The sequence below is a fragment of the Oncorhynchus gorbuscha genome, linkage group LG11, assembly GCF_021184085.1.
Source record: "Oncorhynchus gorbuscha isolate QuinsamMale2020 ecotype Even-year linkage group LG11, OgorEven_v1.0, whole genome shotgun sequence".
NCBI classification, from domain to species: Eukaryota; Metazoa; Chordata; class Actinopteri; order Salmoniformes; family Salmonidae; genus Oncorhynchus; species Oncorhynchus gorbuscha.
Genome location: NC_060183.1, coordinates 23547530 through 23568283, shown reverse-complemented (window position 1 = coordinate 23568283; position 20754 = coordinate 23547530). Strand labels below are relative to the sequence as shown.

General features: G+C 41.9%; 1 protein-coding gene across 3 annotated transcripts; it reads right to left on the bottom strand.

Annotated features, from left to right (window-relative positions):
- Nucleotides 1-1555: 1555 nt before the first annotated feature.
- On the bottom strand, nucleotides 1556-18875 carry LOC124048331 (protein kinase C and casein kinase substrate in neurons protein 3-like). 3 transcript variants are annotated; one of them, XM_046369008.1, is made up of 10 exons: nucleotides 18634-18875; nucleotides 15446-15514; nucleotides 15096-15252; nucleotides 13895-14130; nucleotides 13081-13236; nucleotides 6454-6629; nucleotides 4337-4457; nucleotides 4085-4152; nucleotides 2383-2462; nucleotides 1556-2244 (listed from the first exon to the last, which is right to left on the bottom strand). In XM_046369008.1, the coding sequence occupies exons 2-10, from the start codon at nucleotides 15500-15502 to the stop codon at nucleotides 2129-2131; spliced, it is 1167 nt and encodes a 388-aa protein (XP_046224964.1). In that variant the 5' UTR covers nucleotides 15503-15514; nucleotides 18634-18875; the 3' UTR covers nucleotides 1556-2128. The 3 variants fall into 3 exon arrangements, with proteins under 3 accessions (XP_046224964.1, XP_046224965.1, XP_046224966.1); XM_046369009.1 differs by lacking the exon at nucleotides 18634-18875 and adding an exon at nucleotides 18352-18493; XM_046369010.1 differs by lacking the exon at nucleotides 18634-18875 and adding an exon at nucleotides 15924-15982.
- Between the last annotated feature and the right edge of the window lie 1879 nt (nucleotides 18876-20754).

Below are 20754 nucleotides of genomic sequence, written 5' to 3'. Positions count from 1 at the left end.
TGCATAGGAGATGGCTTGATCTGTGTTGCTATACAGTGCATTCAGAAAGTATTCAGACCCCTTGACTTTTTCCACATAAAAATATCTACACACAATACCTTATTTCCAGAAGTATTCAGACCTTTTGCTATGAGACTCGTAATTGAGCTCAGGTGCATCTTGTTTCCATTGATCATCCTTGAGATGTTTCTACAATTTGATTGGAGTTCACCTGTGGTAAATTCAATTGATTGGACATGATTTGTAAAGGCACACACCTGTCTATAGAAGATCCCACAGTTTACAGTGCATGTTAGAGCAAGAACCAAGCCATGAGGCGAGGGAATTGTCGTAGAGCTCCGAGACAGGATTGTGTCGAGGTACAGATCCGGGGAAGGGTACCAAAACATTTCTGCAGCATTGAAGGTTCCCAAGAACACAGTGGCCTCCATCATTCTTAAATGGAAGAAGTTTGGAACCCCCAAGACTCTTCCTAAAGCTGGTCGCCCAGCCAAACTGAGCAATCGGTGGAGAAGGGCCTTGGTCAGGGAGGTGACTAAGATCCTGATGGTCACTCTGACAGAGCTCCAGAGTTCGTCTGTGGCGATGGGAGAACCTTCCAGAAGGACAGCCATCTCTGCAGAACTCCACCAATCAGGCCGTTGTGGTAGAGTGGCCAGATGGAAGCCACTCCTCAGTGAAATGAACATGACAGGCCACTTGGAGTTTGTCAAAAGGCACCTAAAGACTCTCATGAGAAACAAGATGAACTGTTCTGATGAAACCAAAATTGAACTTTTTGGCCTGAATGCCAAGCATTATGTCTGGAGGAAACCTGGCACCATCCCTACGGTGAAGCGTGGTGGTGGCAACATCATGCTGTGGGGACGTTTTTCAGCAGCAGGGACAGGGAGACTAGTCAGGATCGAAGAAAAGATGAACGGTGCGAAGTACAGAGAGATTGTTGGTGAAAACCTGCTCCAGAGTGCTCAGGTCCTCAGTCTGGGGTGAAGGTTCACCTTCCAACAGGACAACGACCCCAGCACACAGCCAAGACAACGCAGGAGTGGCTTCGGGACAAGTCTCTGAATGTCCTTGAGTGGCACAGCCAGAGCCTGGACTTGAACCTGATTGAACATCTCTGGAGAGACCTGAAAATAGCTATGCAGCAACATAGCCCCATCCAACCTGACAGAGCTTGAGAGGATCTGCAGAGAAGAATGGTAGAAACTCCCCAAATACAGCTTGTTGTGTCATACCCAAGAAGACTCGAGGCTGTAATCACTGCCAAAGGTTCTTCAACAAAGTACTGAGTAAAAGCTCTGAATACTTATGGAAATGTGATATTTCATTTTTTTGGGGTGTTGCTAAAATAAAAAATAAAACAGTTTTTGCTTTGTCATTATGGGGTATTGTGTGTAGTTTGATGAGGGAAAAAAATCTGTTTGATCAATTTTAGAATAAGGCTGTATCGTAACAAAATGTAGAAAAAGTCAAGGGGTCTGAATAGATTCCGAATGCACTGTATAGCAACACTTTGGTGTCAGTATAAAAAAGACACAAACGTTGAGCTTAGTAAAGAATTAGGACTTTTATTTTTCTAATACAACCCAATGCCAGTTGTAGAACTTAATTTACTAAGAATTATGTATGTCCTTCAATCATCTATAATATGCATTATCATACAGCTTTCAGATTTTAATATCGGCATACACAAATCACTGTAAACCTGTGGTCTTTCCTGGTCGAGGGTAAATACTAATACTGCTAATTAAATCATTTTAAAGTAGTGACAGAGGCAGCCAAATGTGTCCCTGCCCACAACAACAAAAGTAGAAATAGCGCATGAAAGAAGTTCATTTATATTGAGCTCAAACCATTTAGGTTAGATTGTAAAATAATTAAGGGAATTGTATGTCTCTCTTTAATAAGGTATTGGTAACATTACACATTTCAGCTTGATGATTATAACATTGTGAGCGTCAACCTTTTATGTTAATTACTTTCCCCCCCTTCTAATTTCAGAGTCAAATCAAAATTCAAATTAATTTTGCACCAAAGTGGATTTTTCCATGAAGACATGCACATTTCATTTTTTTTTTAAGTTGCTGACATAACGCTTGAGAGTTTTGAGAGTGGGAGCATGACATCACTGCACAACAACTTCCACATAATTGGCAGGGTAGAAGCCGTCCTTCCCTCCGTCCAGCATCCCCTTGCACCAACCCTGGTCGTCTTCCTCCTCGACCTTCAGGAACACCTCACCTGGAATAATACAGGTATGGAAACAGACATGATTCTGGATGACAAACTTGAGACATTGAACTGGCAAAAGGAACTGTAGTCTTTCCAATGTTTTCGACAAAATGCTGAATTGAACTGTGTTTTAAACGGTCATGTCACCTGCTTTAAAGGACAGCTCGTCACTTTCCTCTCCCACATAATTATACAGAGCTCGCACCTTCACTCCTCCAATCATCACACTAGAGGATGGAGGAATGATAGAATTAATAAGGAAGTTTATCTGGAAATGTATTACCATAAAACTTCAATTAATTGCCCAGATATTTATTTTCTTAAATCAATAAAAACAATAGGTTTTTATTAGAACCATGGCGTCTGTTTGAGCTAGGCGTCTATTTTGCAATGGTGTAAAGTAAGCAAGTAAAAATACCTTAAAGTACTACTTAAGTTTTTTTGGGGGGGTATCTGTACTTTACTATTCATATATATATTTTTTTACTTTACCTTCACTACATTCTTGAAGAAAATCATGTACTTTTTACTCCATACATTTTCCCTGAATACTTAGCAGGACAGGAAAATTGTCTAATTCACGCGCTTATGAAGAGAACATCCTTGGTCATCCCTACTGCCTGTCATCTGGCAGACTTACTAAACACAAATACTTCATTTGTAAATGATGTCTGAGTGTTGTCGTGTGCCCCTGGCTATCCGTAAATATAAAAAACAAGAAGATTGTGCCATCTGGGTTTAATGATGGAATTTGGAATTTCAAATTATTTACACTTTAGCTTTTATTTTTTTATACTTAAGTATCAAAAGTATATGTAATTGCTAAAATATACTTAAGTATTTTTATAACCAAATATTTGTAGACTTCTACTGAAAAAAGTACCCAATTGTCATACTTGAAGAAAATCACATGACCGTTAATAGAAGATTACTCAAGTAAAAGTGAAAGTCACCCAGTAAAATACTACTTGAGTAAAGACTAAAAGTATTTGGTTTTAATTATACTTAAGTATCAAAAGTAAATGTAATTATTAAAACATACTTTTAAGTATTAAAAGTAAAAATATGAATAATTTCAAATTCCTTATATTTAGAAAACCAGATGGCATTATTCTTGTTTTTTTAATTTATTTACGGATAGCCAGGGGCACACTCTAACACTCAGACATCATTTACAAATTATGCATTTGTGTTTAGTGAATCCGCCAGATCAGGGGCAGTAGGGATGACCAAGGATGTTCTCTGGATAAGTGCGTGAATTGGACCATTTCTTGTTCTGCTAAGCAATCAAAATGTAACAAGTACTTTTGGGTGTCAGGGAAAATGTATTGGATTAAAGAGTACATTATATTCTTTCGGATTGTAGTGAAGTAAAAGTAAAAGTTGTCAAAAAGATAAATAGTAAAGTAAAGTACAGATACCCCCCCAAAAACGACTTAATTAGTACTTTAAAGTATTTTTACTTAAGTACTTTACACCACTTGCTAGAAGTTCTGTTAGCAGCCAAGGGATGCTTGCCATTATTTTTTCTAGTCATTACTGAATTATTTTATGTAATAAATCAAACATTAAACCTTGTAAACAATTCATTTAGACCCAGCGTTTGTTTGTTGAAATGTATTTGAGACTTAACGTTTAATTGACATTTTACAGTAATCAATTGTAGTGGACATGGTAATATGTTGGATACAAATACACACACACACACACACACACACACACACACACACACACACACACACACACACACACACACACACACACACACACACACACACACACACACACACACACACACACACACACACACACACACACACACACACACACACACACACACACAGCTTACGGTTTATCCTTCTGCCCTTTCTTGTCTCTCTTTTTATTTTTCGGCTTCTTTACAGGTGGGATCCATTCCTGATGATACAGATAAGCGTTAGTTCTTCCTTCTCATTAAACTCTCTCCATATCATTTGATTTCACACAACACATGGTCTGTATACGGTAGTAATCAGAGCTCTCTCTATATACGGCTGGTGGGAATGCGCCTATCAACACTAGCAAAGGTCAAAGGTCAATATAATGAGTGACAGTTGTATACCTCAATCGTTGGCCAGTCAGTGGGCATGCCTGGGCCGTGGTTGTTCTTCCACCACCTCAGATCGTCCGCCTCACTGATGGACGTGAGAGTGTGGTGGAGCTCACTGTACACAGTCTTCACACTGACAGACAGAGACAGACAAAATGGGAGAGGATATTAATAAACTGTACACATAGATCATCACAGACCTTTCACAAACACACACACACACACACGACTCTATGCACACTCACACTGACGATTTTGCAGGTTTTCCTACTTACAAAGCATGTAGAGGTCTGTCATTTTTTATCATAGTTACACTTCAACTGTGAAAGACGGAATCTAAAACAAAAATCCAGAAAATCACATTGTATGATTTTTAAGTAATTCATTTGCATTTTATTGCATGACATAAGTATTTGATACATCAGAAAAGCATAACTTAATATTTGGTACAGAAACCTTTGTTTGCAATTACAGAGATCATTCGTTTCCTATAGTTCTTGACCAGGTTTGCACACACTGCAGCAGGGATTTTGGCCCACTCCTCCATACAGACCTTCTCCAGATCCTTCAGGTTTCGGGGCTGTCGCTGGGAAATACGGACTTTCAGCTCCCTCCAAAGATCTTCTATTGGGTTTAGGTCTGGAGACTGGCTATGCCACTCCAGGACCTTGAGATGCTTGTCCTTAGTTGCCCTGGCTGTGTGTTTCGGGTCGTTGTCATGCTGGAAGACCCAGCCACAACCCATCTTCAATGTTCTTACTGAGGGAAGGAGGTTGTTGGCCAAGATCTCGCGATACAAGGCCCCATCCATCCTCCCCTCAATACGGTGCAGTCGTCCTGTCCCCTTTGCAGAAAAGCATCCCCAAATAATGATATTTCCACCTCCATGCTTCACGGTTGGGATTGTGTTCTTGGGGTTGTACTCATCCTTCTTCTTCCTCCAAACACGGCGAGTGGAGTTTAGACCAAAAAGCTCTATTTCTGTCTCATCAGACCACATGACCTTCTCCCATTCCTCCTCTGGCTCATCCAGATGGTCATTGGCAAACTTCAGACAGGCCTGGACATGCACTGGCTTGAGCAGGGGGACCTTGTGTGCTCTGCAGGATATTAATCCATGACGGCGTAGTGTGTTACTAATGGTTTTCTTTGAGACTGTGGTCCCAGCTCTCTTCAGGTCATTGACCAGGTCCTGCCGTGTAGTTCTGGGCTGATCCGTCACCAGCCATATATAGAGAGAGAGCTCTGATCATTGATGCCCCACGAGGTGAGATCTTGCATGGAGCCCCAGACCGAGGGTGATTGACCATCATCTTGAACTTCTTCCATTTTCTAATAATTGCGCCAACAGTTGTTGCCTTCTCACCAAGCTGCTTGCCTATTGTCCTGTAGCCCATCCCAGCCTTGTGCAGGTCTACAATTGTATTCCTGATGTCCTTACACAGCTCTCTGGTCTTGGCCATTGTGGAGAGGTTGGAGTCTGTTTGATTGAGTGTGTGGACAGGTGTCTATTATACAGGTAACGAGTTCAAACGTACAGTTAATACAGGTAATGAGTGAAGAACAGGAGGGCTTCTTAAAGAAGAACGAACGGGTCTGTAAGAGCCGGAATTCTTACTGGTTGGTAGCTGATCAAATACTTATGTCATGCAATAAAATGCAAATTAATTATACAATATGATTTTCTGGATTTTTGTTTTAGATTCCGTCTCTCACAGTTGAAATGTACCTATGATAAAAATTACAGACCTCTACATACTTTGTAAGTAGGAAAACCTGCAAAATCGGCAGTGTATCAAATACTTTTTCTCCCAACTGTATATCCTGATGCATAGTCACCTTACCCCTATACATATCTACCCCTACCACTCCAGTGTCCCTGAACATTGTAAATATGGTATTGGTACTGACTCTGAAACTGACTCTGTATATAGGTTACTTACCTTCTTGTGTTTTTTTAAACTAATACTTTTTTAATAGTACTACTGATATTGATTACTGCATTGCTGGGAATGAGCTTGCAAGAAAAGCATTTCACTGTACTGCATGTGACAATAAAACTTGAAACACACATGCACACACGCACCCACATGAGTGAGGAGAGAGAGAGAAGGACGAGGCTTCTCTACCTTTCATTGTTGGTGATGTCCAGGTGTCTGTGGATGGACAGGAAAGCCTGTTTGAGGAAGCTGATCCTCTTCCTCTCCTCCTCCTGCGATTGGTCAAAAATGGCCTCCATCTCCTCCATGTAGCGAGGCGCGTAGGACGTTACATCCTCCAACACCTTCTCATATTTCTCGCGGACCTGTCACAACATCAGAGTAGTGATGTCATACCATCAAAACACATCTTGCCGATAAAGACTGTGTAAGCTTGCCACCAAAGACTGTGTCCCAGTCTGCTGTTCCCACATGCTTCAAGAGGGCCACCATTGTTCCTGTTCCCAAGAAAGCTAAGGTAACTGAGCTAAACGACTACCGCCCGGTAGCACTCACTTCTGTCATCATGAAGTGCTTTGAGAGACTAGTCAACGACCATATCACCTCCACCCTACCTGACACCCTAGACCCACTCCAATCTGCTTTACCGCCCTAATAGGTCCACAGATGACGCAATCGCAACCACACTGCACACTTCCCTAACCCATCTGGACAAGAGGAATACCTACGTGAGAAGGCTATTCATCAACTACAGCTCAGCATTTAACACCATAGTACCCTCCAAACCCGTCATCAAGCTCGAGACCCTGGGTCTCGACCCCGCCCTGTGCAACTGGGTACTGGACTTCCTGACGGGCCGCCCCCAGGTGGTGAGGGTAGGTAACAACATTTCCACCCCGCTGATCCTCAACACTGGGGCCCCACAAGGGTGCGTTCTGAGCCCTCTCCTGTACTCCCTGTTCACCCACGACTGCGTGGCCATGCACGCCTACAACTCAATCATCAAGTTTGCAGACGACACTACAGTAGGCTTGATTACCAACAACGACGAGACGGCCTACAGAGAGGAGTTGAGGGCCCTCGGAGTGTGGTGTCAGGAAAATAACCTCACACTCAACGTCAACAAAACAAAGGAGATGATAGTGGACTTCAGGAAACAGCAGAGGGAGCACCCCCTATCCACATCGAAGGGACAGTAGTGGAGAGGGTATACATCACTGAATTGGTCCATCCACACAGACAGCGTGGTGAAGAAGGCGCGGCAGCGCCTCTTCAACCTCAGGAGGCTGAAGAAATTTAGCTTGTCACCAAAAGCACTCACAAACTTTTACAGATGCACAATCGAGAGCATCCTGTCGGGCTGTATCACCGCCTGGTACGGCAACTGCTCCGCCCACAACCGTAAGGCTCTCCAGAGAGTAGTGAGGTCTGCACAACGCATCTCCGGGGGCAAACTACCTGCCCTTCAGGACACCTACACCACCCGATGTCACAGGAAGGCCATAAAGATCAACAACAACCCGAGCCACTGCCTGTTCACCCCGCTATCATCCAGAAGGCGAGGTCAGTACAGGTGCATCAAAGCAGGGACTGAGAGACTGAAAAACAGCTTCTATCTCTAGCCACTTTAAACAATGCCACTTAATATAATGTTTACATACCCTACATTACTCATCTCATATGTATATACTGTACTCTATACCACCTCCTGCATATTGCCATCTTTATGTAATACATGTATCACTAGCCACTTTAAACAATGCCACTTAATATAATGTTTACATACCCTACATTACTCATCTCATATGTATATACTGTACTCGATACCATCTACTGCATCTTGCCTATTCCGTTTTGTACCATCACTTATTCATACATCATTCATTTATGTACATATTCTTCATCCCTTTACACTTGTGTGTATAAGGTAGCTGTTGTGGAATTGTTAGGTTAGATTACTCGTTGGTTATTACTGCATTGTCGGAACTAGAAATCACAAGCATTTCGCTACACTCGCATTAACATCTGCTAACCATGTGTATGTGACAAATAAAATTTGATTTGATTTGATTTGTAAGCTTGCCAACACAGACTGTATAAGCTTGCCAACAAAGACTGTATAAGCTTGCCACCAAAGACTGTGTACGCTTGCCACCAAAGACTGTGTAAGCTTGCCACCAAAGACTGTATAACATCTGCTAACAAAGACTGTGTAAGCTTGACAACAAAGACTGTGTAAGCTTGCCACCAAAGACTGTATAAGCTTGCCAACAAAGACTGTGTAACAAAGACTGTGTAAGCTTGCAAAAGACAAAGACTGTGTAAGCTTGCCAACAAAGACAAGCTTGCCAAGACTGTGTAAGCTTGCCACCAAAGACTGTGTACGCTTGCCAACAAAGACTGTGTAAGCTTGCACCAAAGACTGTGTAAGCTTGCCAACAAAGACTGTGTAAGCTTGCCAACAAAGACTGTGTAAGCTTGCCAACAAAGACTGTGTAAGCTTGCCACCAAAGACTGTGTAAGCTTGCCAACAAAGACTGTGTACGCTTGCCAACAAAGACTGTGTAAGCTTGCCACCAAAGACTGTGTAAGCTTGCCAACAAAGACTGTGTAAGCTTGCCAAAAAGACTGTATAAGCTTGCCAACAAAGACTGTGTACGCTTGCCAACAAAGACTGTGTAAGCTTGCCACCAAAGACTGTGTAAGCTTGCCAACAAAGACTGTGTAAGCTTGCCAACAAAGACTGTGTAAGCTTGCCACCAAAGACTGTGTAAGCTTGCCAACAAAGACTGTATAAGCTTGCCAACAAAGACTGTGTACGCTTGCCACCAAAGACTGTGTAAGCTTGCCACCAAAGACTGTATAAGCTTGCCAACAAAGACTGTGTAAGCTTGCCAACAAAGACTGTGTAAGCTTGCCACCAAAGACTGTGTAAGCTTGCCACCAAAGACTGTGTACGCTTGCCACCAAAGACTGTGTAAGCTTGCCACCAAAGACTGTGTAAGCTTGCCACCAAAGACTGTGTAAGCTTGCCACCAAAGACTGTGTAAGCTTGCCAACGAATACTGTAAGCTTGCCAACGAATACTGTAAGCTTGCCAACGAATACTGTAAGCTTGCCAACGAATACTGTAAGCTTGCCACACACAGTCCCATTGTTTTAATGTAATTTGTCAATGTATTGTGACGTGGAATCTATGTGGAAAATACATTGGATTTGAAAAAAGTAATCAACTGTTGATTTTGAGGGTGACATTTCATCATGGATATCAAATTACAATACAGAAAAACCGTTGTATGAAATGTGTTGAATTTGTACATTTAAAACAAATCTTCAAGGTTATATCCACTATCCGAAGAAAAGAACAACAGGCCGGGCAGATAATTGATCTGTCTACAGCTCCCCTTTGGTCTCCCATCCAAGGTTTTAACCAAGCCCAGCCCAGCCCTCCTTAGCTATGATATTTGTCACTGACTATTTCCAAAGTGCTATCATGAGAAAGATTGTTGAGAGATCTCCACTTAAAAACTAAATATACTCAACTGTTGCTATTGAAGTCATTCCAAAGGGTAGGTTTAACAGAGCAATTGAAATGTGACCGCACTTTGTCACTCATATATCATCAATGCCGCTATTTAGGACTATATAGCATTTGCAAAGTCATCCACAGCTATTGTTTCAATTCACCCCAGAATTTAAGTAAAAATAGACAATAAAATAGGACTATGTTTTCAAGCCCTGGTTGATTTCAAATTGAATGATATTTTGTGATGTTGAATTGTGTTTGGATATCAACACAACCAAATATCAGTATTTGAAGGATGTAAATATTCTGTTTGTATAGTGACATCTGTGCCAATGACTGAGTCTAGCTTTAATTCAATTTTCTACATTGTAGAACAATAGTGAAGACATAAACTACTATGAAATAACACATGTGGAATCATGTAGTAACTAAAAATGTGTTAAATTAAAACATATTTTATATTTGAGATTCTTCAAAGTAGCCACCCTTTGCCTGAATGACAGCTTTGTACAATCTTGGCATTCTCTCAACCAGCTTCATGAGGTAGTCACCTGGAATGCATTTCAATGAACAGGTATGCCTTGTAAAAAGTTCATTTGTGGAATTTCTTTCCTTTTTAATGCGTTTGAGCCATTCAGTTGTGTTGTGACAAGGTAGGGGTGGTATTCAGATATCCCTATTTGGTAAAAGACCAAGGCCATATTATGGCAAGAACAGCTCAAGTAAGTAAAGAGAAACAACAGTCCATCATTACTTTAAGACATAAAGGTCAGTCAATACAGAACATGTCAAGAATTTTTGAAAGTTTCTCCAAGTGCAAAAACCATCAAGCGCTATGATGAAACTGACTCTTATGAGGATCGCCGCAGGAAAGGAAAACCCAGAGTTACCTCTGCTGCAGACGATAAGTTCATTAGAGTTAACTGCACCTCAGAATGCAGCCCCCCAAAATGCTTCACAGAGTTCAAGTAACAGACACATCTCAACATCAACTGTTCAGAGGAGACTGAGTGAATCAGGCATTCATGGTCGAATTGCTGCAAACCACCACCAAATGACACCAATAAGAAGAAGAGACTTGTATGGGCCAAGAAAGACGATTTGCGATTTTTGGTTCCAACCACCATGTCTTTGTAAGATGCAGAGTAGGTGAATGGATGATCTCTGCATGTGTGGTTCCTACTGTGAAGCATGGAGGAGGTGTGATGGTATGGTGGTGCTTTGCTGGTGACACTGTCAGTGATTTATTTAGAATTCAAGGCACACTTAACCAGCATCACTACCACAGAATTCTGCAGCAATATGCCATCCCATCTGGTTTGGGCTTTGTGGGACTATCATTTGTTTTTCAACAGGACAATGACCCAACACACCTCCAAGCTGTGTAAAGGCTATTTGACCAAGAAGGAGAGTGATGGAGTGCTGCATCAGATGACCTGGCCTCCACAATCACCCGACCTCAACCCATTTGAGATGGTTTGGGATGAGTTGGACTGCAGAGCGAAGGAAAAGCAGCCAACAAGTGCTCAGCATATGTGGGAACTCCTTCAAGACTGTTGGAAAAGCATTCCAGGTGAAGCTGGTTGAGAGAATGCCAAGAGTGTGCAAAGTTTTCAACAAAGATAAAGGGTTAGATTTATTTAACACTTTTTTGGTTATTATATGATTCCATATGTGCTATTTCATAGTTTTGATGTCTTCACTATTATCTTGCAATGTAGAAAATAGAAAAATTAAGAAATACTCTTGAATGCGTAGGTGTGTCCAAACGTTTGACTGGTACTGTATATGAGTGTATATGAATGGGCCTTTCTGGTTTAGCCAGTGTTCCTATATACTGTACACTACATGAAATCAAGTTTTAAAAACCTGCTCGTTGAATATCTCATTCCAAAATCTGCAATAACAGTCTCCACTCTTCTGGGAATGCTTTGAACTAAATGTTGGGCGATTAGGCCTGGCTCACAGTCAGCGTCCCAATTCATCCCAAAGGTGTTTGATGAGGTTGAGGTCAGGGCTCTGTGCAGGCAAGTCAAGTTCTACCATACCGATCTCGAAAAAACAATTTCTTTATGGACATCGCTTTGTGGACTGGGGCATTGTCATTCCAAAAACAAGAAATGGCCTTCCCCAAACCCTTGCCACAAAGTTGGAAGCACAGAATCGTCTAGAATGTCATTGTATGCTGTGCTGTTAAGATTTATCTTGCCTGGAACTAAGGGGCCTAGCCCAAACTATGAAAAACAGCCCCAGGCCATTATACCTCCTCCATAAAACTTTACAGTTGGCACTATGCATTGGGGCAGGTAACTGGTGGATGGATGATAGATGGTGAAGTGTGATTCACCACTCCAGAGAATGCGTTTCCTCTGCTCCAGAGTCCAATGGCGGCGAGCTTTACACCAATCCAGTCGACGCTTGGCATTGTGATCTTAGACTTGTGTGTGGCTGGTCAGCCATGCAAACCCATTTCATGAAGCTCCCGAAGAACGGTTATTGTGCTTATGTTGCTTCCAGAGGCAGTTTGAACTCGGTAGTGAGTGTTTCAACCGGAACATTTTTACGCGCTAATCGCTTCAGCTCTCAGCAGTCCTGTTCTGTGAGCTTGTGTGGCCTAACACTTCGCAGCTGAGCCGTTGTTGCTCCTAGATGTTTCCACTTCACAATAACAGCACTTACAGTTAAGAAACACGAGCAATGGACATTAGACCGGTGGAAATCTGGTTAACTGTAAGTGCTGTTATTGTGATGTGGAAACATCTAGGAGCAACAACCTGCCCCAGCTCTAGCAGGGCAGAAATTTGATAAACTGACTTGTTGGAAAGGTGGCATTCTATGATGGTGCCATGTTGAAAGTCACTGAGCTCTTCAGTACCAGCCATTCTACTGCCAATGTTTGTCTATGGAGATTGCATGGCGGTGTGCTGTATTTTATACACCTGTCAGTAACGGGGGTGTCTGAAATAGCTGAATCCACTCATTTGAAGGGGTGTCCACATACTTTTGTATATATAGTGTAAGTAAAAAATAATTTACTACTGGATAAACAAAGACGGTGCCTAACAATAACATGGAAGGTGGTTACTATGGTGGTTACAATAACACATTTTTGCCCCTGCCATAAAAGGAAACTGTATGTGGGAAGAATTCCGCAAAACAGTCTACCAGATGGGGGCATGGGCTAGGGAAGTGCAACATTTCCATATCTGGCTAGTTGAGCATCCCACACTCTCAGATGAATGAATATAAATTTAGCAGTTGTGAGTTAGTAGCCTTTCAGTTTTTCTCACTTTGTCTTTCTCCTCACTGGCCTTCTCTCGAGCGTCTTGGATCTTTTTCAGTTTCTCAGGACTCAACACTGTGTTCTCCTTGGCCTGCGTCTCTCTGTCTATGGCTATCTGTTCCTTATGGCAAGCCTTATGGTATGCACCACGGGCTTTCTCCAGCTACGACATACGGGTAAAAAAGATGCAAAACAAAGTTAAAACATTGTATGACCTGCTTCCATGAACATGCCACTCACGACTCATCAGATCCGGGTTCAAATACTACTTTAATCCTTTCAAATACTTTGAGCGTTTGCTTTAGACTGCCTTGGAGTGCCAAGTACTGGGTGGGGTTTGAAGATTTGGGACTTTTTAATTGGTTTCAATGCAAAAGACTTATCAATCAAACACAGCTAAAGTATTTAATTTAAAATATATATATATTTGAACCCAGTTCTACTACTCATGTCCTACTTCTCATAGGCTAAAATAACACCTCCCTTGGGAGTAATTCAATCACTATAATAGGGTGTGCCGCATACAGTAGGATACATAAAATATATTTTGAGGGTTCAGGAATTTATCACCTAGCTTCTAATCTTACCAGCAACGGGTAAGTCTTGCATGCTACTAGCCTTGGAGATGTAAATGTAATGGTGCCCAAACTTAGACGACAGCAAAACTAAACTACTGTAGAGAAACAGTTAGGCATAAAGTTGACTTCCTTGTAATCAAGCAATAGGGATGTGAAGTACAATCCCCCCAACGCACACAAATGCGGGCCCATTTGGTCAGTTCATGAAGATGTAATGTACACCTAACATATGGGTTTTGTAACCTTTCCCAGCCTCTTGGCCCAGGGTTTCTGAGCGCGTGCAAACCCTGTCTCGTTTTCGTGGGTCTCACGGAATCCACAGAATATCTTCTTAGGGAAGGTATCCTTCTGCCAGCTCTTTACTCTGTCCCCCTCCTCAGTAACGAGGGACTGGGAGATAGAGGAATGGAGAATGGATAGACGCTCAGCGGAGGAGAAGAAACACTGCCACGCCCTCATGAGGGAGCCGTAGAGCGGCCCTAGGGTGATAGAGAAGAGAAAGGGAAAGATAAAGAGAGAGAAGACTTTTAACTGATTAGGGATTGATAACTAATTAGATTGATGCAACCTGGACTTAGGGGTAAACTTAACATAGTAAACGAAAATGAGGAGACAATTTACTGTGATATGTTACGTTTGGTATGGTATGCATTCATTTGTGGATGTCCATCAACCATTTCTTATGATATGTTATGCATTACAATTACAATGTGTTAGAAATGGCAATTTGTACAATATGTCATGAATTTGCTATACGTATGATATGTTATGAATTCAAATTTGTTGTGACTAACATTAACTAGGTTGCTAGGTCGCTAACGGTAATGTTAGCTAGATTAGGGGTAAGGTTAATGTTAGGTTTAGGAGTTAGGTTAAAGGGTTAAGGTTAGGGTTAGGGTTAGCTAGCATGCTAAGTAGATGCAAAGTAGCTAAAAAGTAATAAGGAGTTGCAAAGTTGCTATTTATCTAAAATGCAAAAGTTGTTTGTGATGAGATTCGAACACAACCTTTAGATTGCTAGACGTTTGCGTTAGGAGTTATTGTAGGTTAAGGTTAGCATTAGGGGAAGAGTTAACATGCTAAGCAGTTGCAAAGTAGCTAAAAAGTAGTAAGTAGTTGCAAAGTTACACATTTTCTAAAATGCAAAAGTTGTCTGTGATGAAATTCAAACACGCATCCTTTGGGTTGCTAGACATTTGTGTTATTTTGTAAACTTATGTCTTATGTATCCATACCAAACGTACCATACTGTATCATACTAATTTGAGTGTCCCGGATTTCCGTTTAATATGTTACGTGTAGTCTATGAGAACAGCCTGATTGATAATACAAAGACCAGGTAGGAGGATTTGGCATAGTGTATTTGTTCATCATTTTGACAGTTTATAATAAGTGCGATAGTATAGTCCAGTCCTGAGGTTCTCCTTGGTTCTCCTTCACTTACGGGCGTCTACTATGGCCTTCCACTTGCTGCCCCACTCACTGAGCTGCTGGGCATACTGCTTCTCTACTTTGGCCCTCTCATTGAAACAGGCCATGATATCTTTACATGCATGGAAGGACTGGTCAGTGCGTCGGACGGTTCGCTCATAGTTCCCTGGCTGGGGAGGAAGAGGGGGAGAGAGGGAATGACGGAGAGAAGAGTTGATCAGGATCAGGAGGAACTGCAGAAAGAGGTATTGCTATAGAATCAACTCTCCTATTATAAGAACACATAGAAAATCAGTTAACGGTAGCCATGAACTGTTGTAAAAAGGTTCATGTTTATATTCATATCTGTAACTTCCTCCTCACCATCCAGAAGCTCTGCATCCTGGAGTCCTCGTGGGGTTCTCTGGGGAGCGTCGACATTTTTCGGTATGTCTTTGATGAGCAGAGGGAAAGATCATAAACAACCTTCAGTACTTTCACAGGGATTTCATCATTATATGAAGTACTGTGCCGTGTTACAATTCCAAACAAGTGGGTTAACCCTATTGGCGCGATGTGTAGGGTGTTGGCCTTTCATACCAGCAACCCGAGTTTGCATCCCTGGACTGTAGTTCTATACATTGTTGTCAGAAGTGGGCAGTGGTGTAAAGGTACTTTAAAGTACTACTGAAGTCATTTTTTTTGGCGTCTGTACTTTATCTTATTATTTATATTTGGACAATTTTTACTTTTACTTCACTACATTCCTAAAGAAAAGAATGTACTTTTTACTCCATACATTTTCCCTGACACCCAAAAGTACTCGTTACATTTTGACAGGAAAATAGTAAAATTCACTCACTTATGAAGAGAACATTCCTGGTCATCCCTACTGCCTCTGATCTGGCGGACTACCTAAACATAAATACTTCATTTGTAAATTAATGTCTGAGTGTTGCAGTGTGCCCCTGGCTATCTGTAAATAAAAAATATATATACAAATTGTGCCGTCTGGTTTGCATAATATATGGAATTTGAAATGATTAATACTTTTACTTTGATACTTCAACATATTTTAGCAAGTCCATTTACTTTTTATGCTTAAGTATATTTAAAACCAAATGCTTTTAGACTTTTAGTCAAGTAGTGTTTTACTGGGTGACTTTCACATTCATTTGAGACATTTTCTATTAAGGTATCTGTCATGTGCTGACCTTAGTTCTGTTATTATATCTTTGTTTTAGTATTGTCAAGACGTGAGTCGGGTGGGTCGTCTATGTTCGTTTTTCTATCATTTGGGATTTCTGTGTTCGGCCTTGTATGGTTCTCAATCAGAGGCAGCTGTCAATCGTTGTCCCTGATTGAGAATCATACTTAGATAGCCTGGTTTCACTTTGAGTTGTGGGTGTTTATTTTTCCGTGTTAGTGTCTGTGCCACACGGGACTGTTTTGGTTTGATTTACTTCACGTCTATTGTTTTGTTCAGTGTTCGTTATTCATTCAAAAACATGAACACTTACCACGCTGCGTTTTGGTCCTCCGATCCTTCATACTACTCCTCTTCGTCAGAAATGCTTACACAGAAATGCTTTTACTCAAGTATGACAACTTGGGTACTTTTTACACCACCAGCCGTGGGGCCATCGGAAGGCACGGCCCGGGACATGAGGGGTCTGAGCAGTCGAAGCACGGGGATTTGCCTCCCTGATAGGAAGGGCAGTGCAGCTAAATGAGCCACATTACAGTTCGTACCAAGTGGGTTAAACCTATTGGCTCGATGCGTAGGGTGTTTACCTTTTACACCAGCAACCCGTGTTCGCTTCCCTGCCCCACCATTCACTACAATATCAACAGATACACATGTATCTTTTAAATATAAGCATTTGGCTCTTGAATCTGAAATGTACATGCCAGTGATCAAACTTAATGCCTCGATGACATAATTAGTACAGATTTGTACAGAATCTACTCAAATTAAATATGAAATACGATGTGATTTGGGATATATAGAATCTCATTGAAATCGATAATGCAACAAACAGCTACAAAACAGCTCCTACACTGAGCCTTCGGAACTGGAGCCAGCTGCAACATTATTTATACATTACATTGCTTACATCTATGATATACTAGCTGAACCAGAGGAGGCTGGTGGGGGGAGCTATAGGAGGACAGGCTCATTGTAATGGCTGGGATGGCATAAGTGGAATGGTATCAAATGTGTAGAAACCACATGTTTGACTCCGTTCCATGAATTCCATTCCAGCCTTTACAATGAGCCCATCCTTCTATTAGTGCCTCACGTCAGCCTCCTCTGCTCTGAACCCATCGTGAGTAAGGGGAGTGTCATTCCGAGACTGGAATTTATAGACTGGAATCTAACAGCAGGAATAGAACACCCGCTCCGACATTCTTCCTGCTGCTGTCCCAAAATAAACAGGGAGGGAAAGGTCATATTTCCCTGGCTCTGACTAACGGCCTCCCTCACTATTAGCCGAGCCATCTTCTGCTCTCACACGTCCCTTCCACGCTCATGGAAAACATGACAACAAAGTGCGAGGGGAGAGAGTTTGGGTTCAGCAAATCAGATAATATGCCTACTGTAGTTCTAAGTCAAAGCTTTGTTTGAAATAATTAACACAGCTTTGTGATATCCCAACTGAGGGAAAAGATATGAGGCTGTGTCAGTATAGGAGGTACTTTGAACAGCACAAGATAAAATTCAGATTCATGCACAAGCACACAAGCACTCAGACACTTACAGGCTTATTTATCTCCCTAACACATTGGCACTTTGTTGGCTGAGTGATAATTTACTCTGTGTGAAACTGACTAACCGCACCTCATCACAAGACTAACGCAGAGGGAAGAGAAGAGCCAAGGTTTTGTCTCCGAAACGTTCTCCCCCTTTGCTGCTGTGCTTTATCTACCATCTCCCTCCCTGGTCTTCTATGCCGTGATATAACAGTACAGAAGGCCGACTGTTGATAAATGTCACAGGATTGTCGTTCGGTTTTAGATATGGTCCCACTATAGCGACTTTGTTGTATTACATATCTGTCTCTACCCCATCTCTTCCTCAGCATGCCGAGGTTAAGGCGGGTAGGGGACTGGGATGTTTAAGTATCAATTGGCTAGTTTGTCTTGGCTCAGTTTCACAACACTGAACAGTATCATAGACTATAATTCAAAGAGAAAATACATTCAAGTTGCATTCAATCATTACAAGGATCAAGTCCTCATTCAAACGTGACAAAATAAAACCATGCCGGGGAGAATCCATCACTTACATGTCTCCCTCTGAATCACCAGTGACTACTCAAGTGGCCACTTGCTAGTTCTAGGGCCGTTTCTCTCCGTCTCTCTTTTCTCTCCGAATGCCTCTCCCACAACACATGTTCCTCACTCCTCACTCACTGACACAATTTTCCCTGGCACTTAAAGTTACACACACCAGTGTGATCTGAAAGACTGAGTCACCAAGGCCGAGCCAACGAACGTAAGACAGAGACAGTGAATTTGCATGAAAATCACACAGCGATTGATGGGCAAGGGGAAAAGAAGGTTCTCACCTTTCTCTCCTCTTCTGTCAGCAGGGCTGTTCCATCCTAATGCTCATTCCACCGTTGGTCAAATTTCTCTTTCTCCTTTCTGCTGTTGCTATCCAAGTCTCCCCATCCCTCCTTTACTCTCCTCGTGGTTTCCTTAATACTCCGTGTGTAAGATGATTCGTTTCGCCTACCCCTTCTTGCTCGCTCATTATTTCCCTCTCTCTCTCCACAACTCTTACAACTCTTATGTCTATTACAAAAACAGCTGGAAGAAACTTCATCCTCCTCCTCCTCTACTTCACTCCCTCCCTTACTCTCCTTCCCTCCTTCCCTCCCTTACTCTCCTTCCTTCCCTCCCTCCCTTACTCTCCTTCCCTCACCTCTCTCAATATGGTGCTAATGAGTTGTAAGAAGTTCATTTTGACCCTCTACTGGTCACAGCGTTGTGTCAATGTGGCACTGCGTCATGGGAGCTTATTAGTGTGTGAGTGACGGGTGGCCCTCGCGAACTGTCGCCTTCACCCTGTGCACTTTTGCAACACTCCATTCTCTGTTGAGACTTGGGATTTGTCTGTTTGGAGAGACTAGGCCGCCCTGCTCTCGGGCCACATAGTGCACACGCTGCCACACTACTTGGGTGCAAAGTGGGAGTGGGAGTTTCCCTGATGCAGTGGGCCCTTGCAACCCACTGCAGAAGGACCCGTCCAAGTGTGTCAGGGAACGACTTCTCGTTTACCCCTATCGAGTTTCTCTCTTTCTCCCTGCTGACTACCCACTTCTTAAAGACCCACCCTTCCTCCTACACTGTATGACCACAACAGATGAACTCAAGTACTTCATGTGGCCGGCTTTTCCTCATTCCTGCCAGATCTGAATTCATCCTGAACATGAGAACATTATGGCGTAAGGCCCCTGGTTGGCTGGGAGAAGGAGACACTGATAAATGAGTCAATCATAACAGGGCAGTCTAGATTGGATCTTTATGTGAACCTAGAAGCCTTGGATTCAGAGAGGGAAAAAAATATCAATAGAGTTCAATAGTTTATTCAGCATTTATTTCAACACCTTAGTTATAACTCTATCATATCAGTATATTTCTGCATTTCATTTTGAACATAACTTCATAAATACCTCTTATCGCTGCATACATTTGCTCATACTGTAAATAGTCATCATATGTTTATATTACTAGTCCTAAAATACTCTTTAAAACATAGGACCTAATGCTTCCTACACTGACGCTCAATCATTTCCCTCGGAAGGTTGTTGAAAGGCAAACAGCCCTAAAGAAGTGAAGGGTGTGTGTTGATGTGTAGGAGTTTCACAGGGAGGATGAAGTGGGTCATGGTAGAACAAGTCGAGCAGTATAGAAAGCATTTACCGGAAACAATAAATAAAGAGAAAACAAAACAAGTAGCTTCAAATCATTTCTCACACTATTTGGAAGACAGAGATTCTGTAGAGTTATTTTTTTAAATAAATTATATATATTCTTTTTTTTACATATACCTAATGATTAATATAATAATTGTTTTAAAATTATACTATAATTTATGTTTTTGTTGTCGTCGTTATCATACTCGTCATTATCACTATATCATATAGGCCTATAAAGGATGTGTACAGAGTTTGAGTGTATTCCTCATCTTACAGTGCATTTCACTGAAGGCAATAGCAAAAAAGGAACCTAAAAGAGCGTGTGTGTGTGTGTGTGTGTGTGTGTGTGTGTGTGTGTGTGTGTGTGTGTGTGTGTGTGTGTGTGTGTGTGTGTGTGTGTGTGTGTGTGTGTGTGTGTGTGTGTGTGTGTGTGTGTGTGTGTGTGTGTGTGTCTCTGTGTGTGTGTGTGTATCTCTGTGTGTGTGTCTCTGTGTGTGTGTCTCTGTGTGTGTGTCTCTCTGTGTGTGTGTGTCTGTGTGTGTCTGAACGTGTTCTTCTGAAATGTGTGGATCTGAAAAAGGTTTCTCTTGAGATCCTGGAGAGGAGTTGATGAAATAGGGCAAAGTTAGGATTGTCAACTGGTGCAAAATATACATCTCTACATTTTCGGGAACTGTTAGAAAACTGGCGTTGAGTTGTGGAGAAGGCATATGAGAGAGGGACAGAGGGTGGGGAAAGGATCATGAGTAACCAGGCAGGCTGACA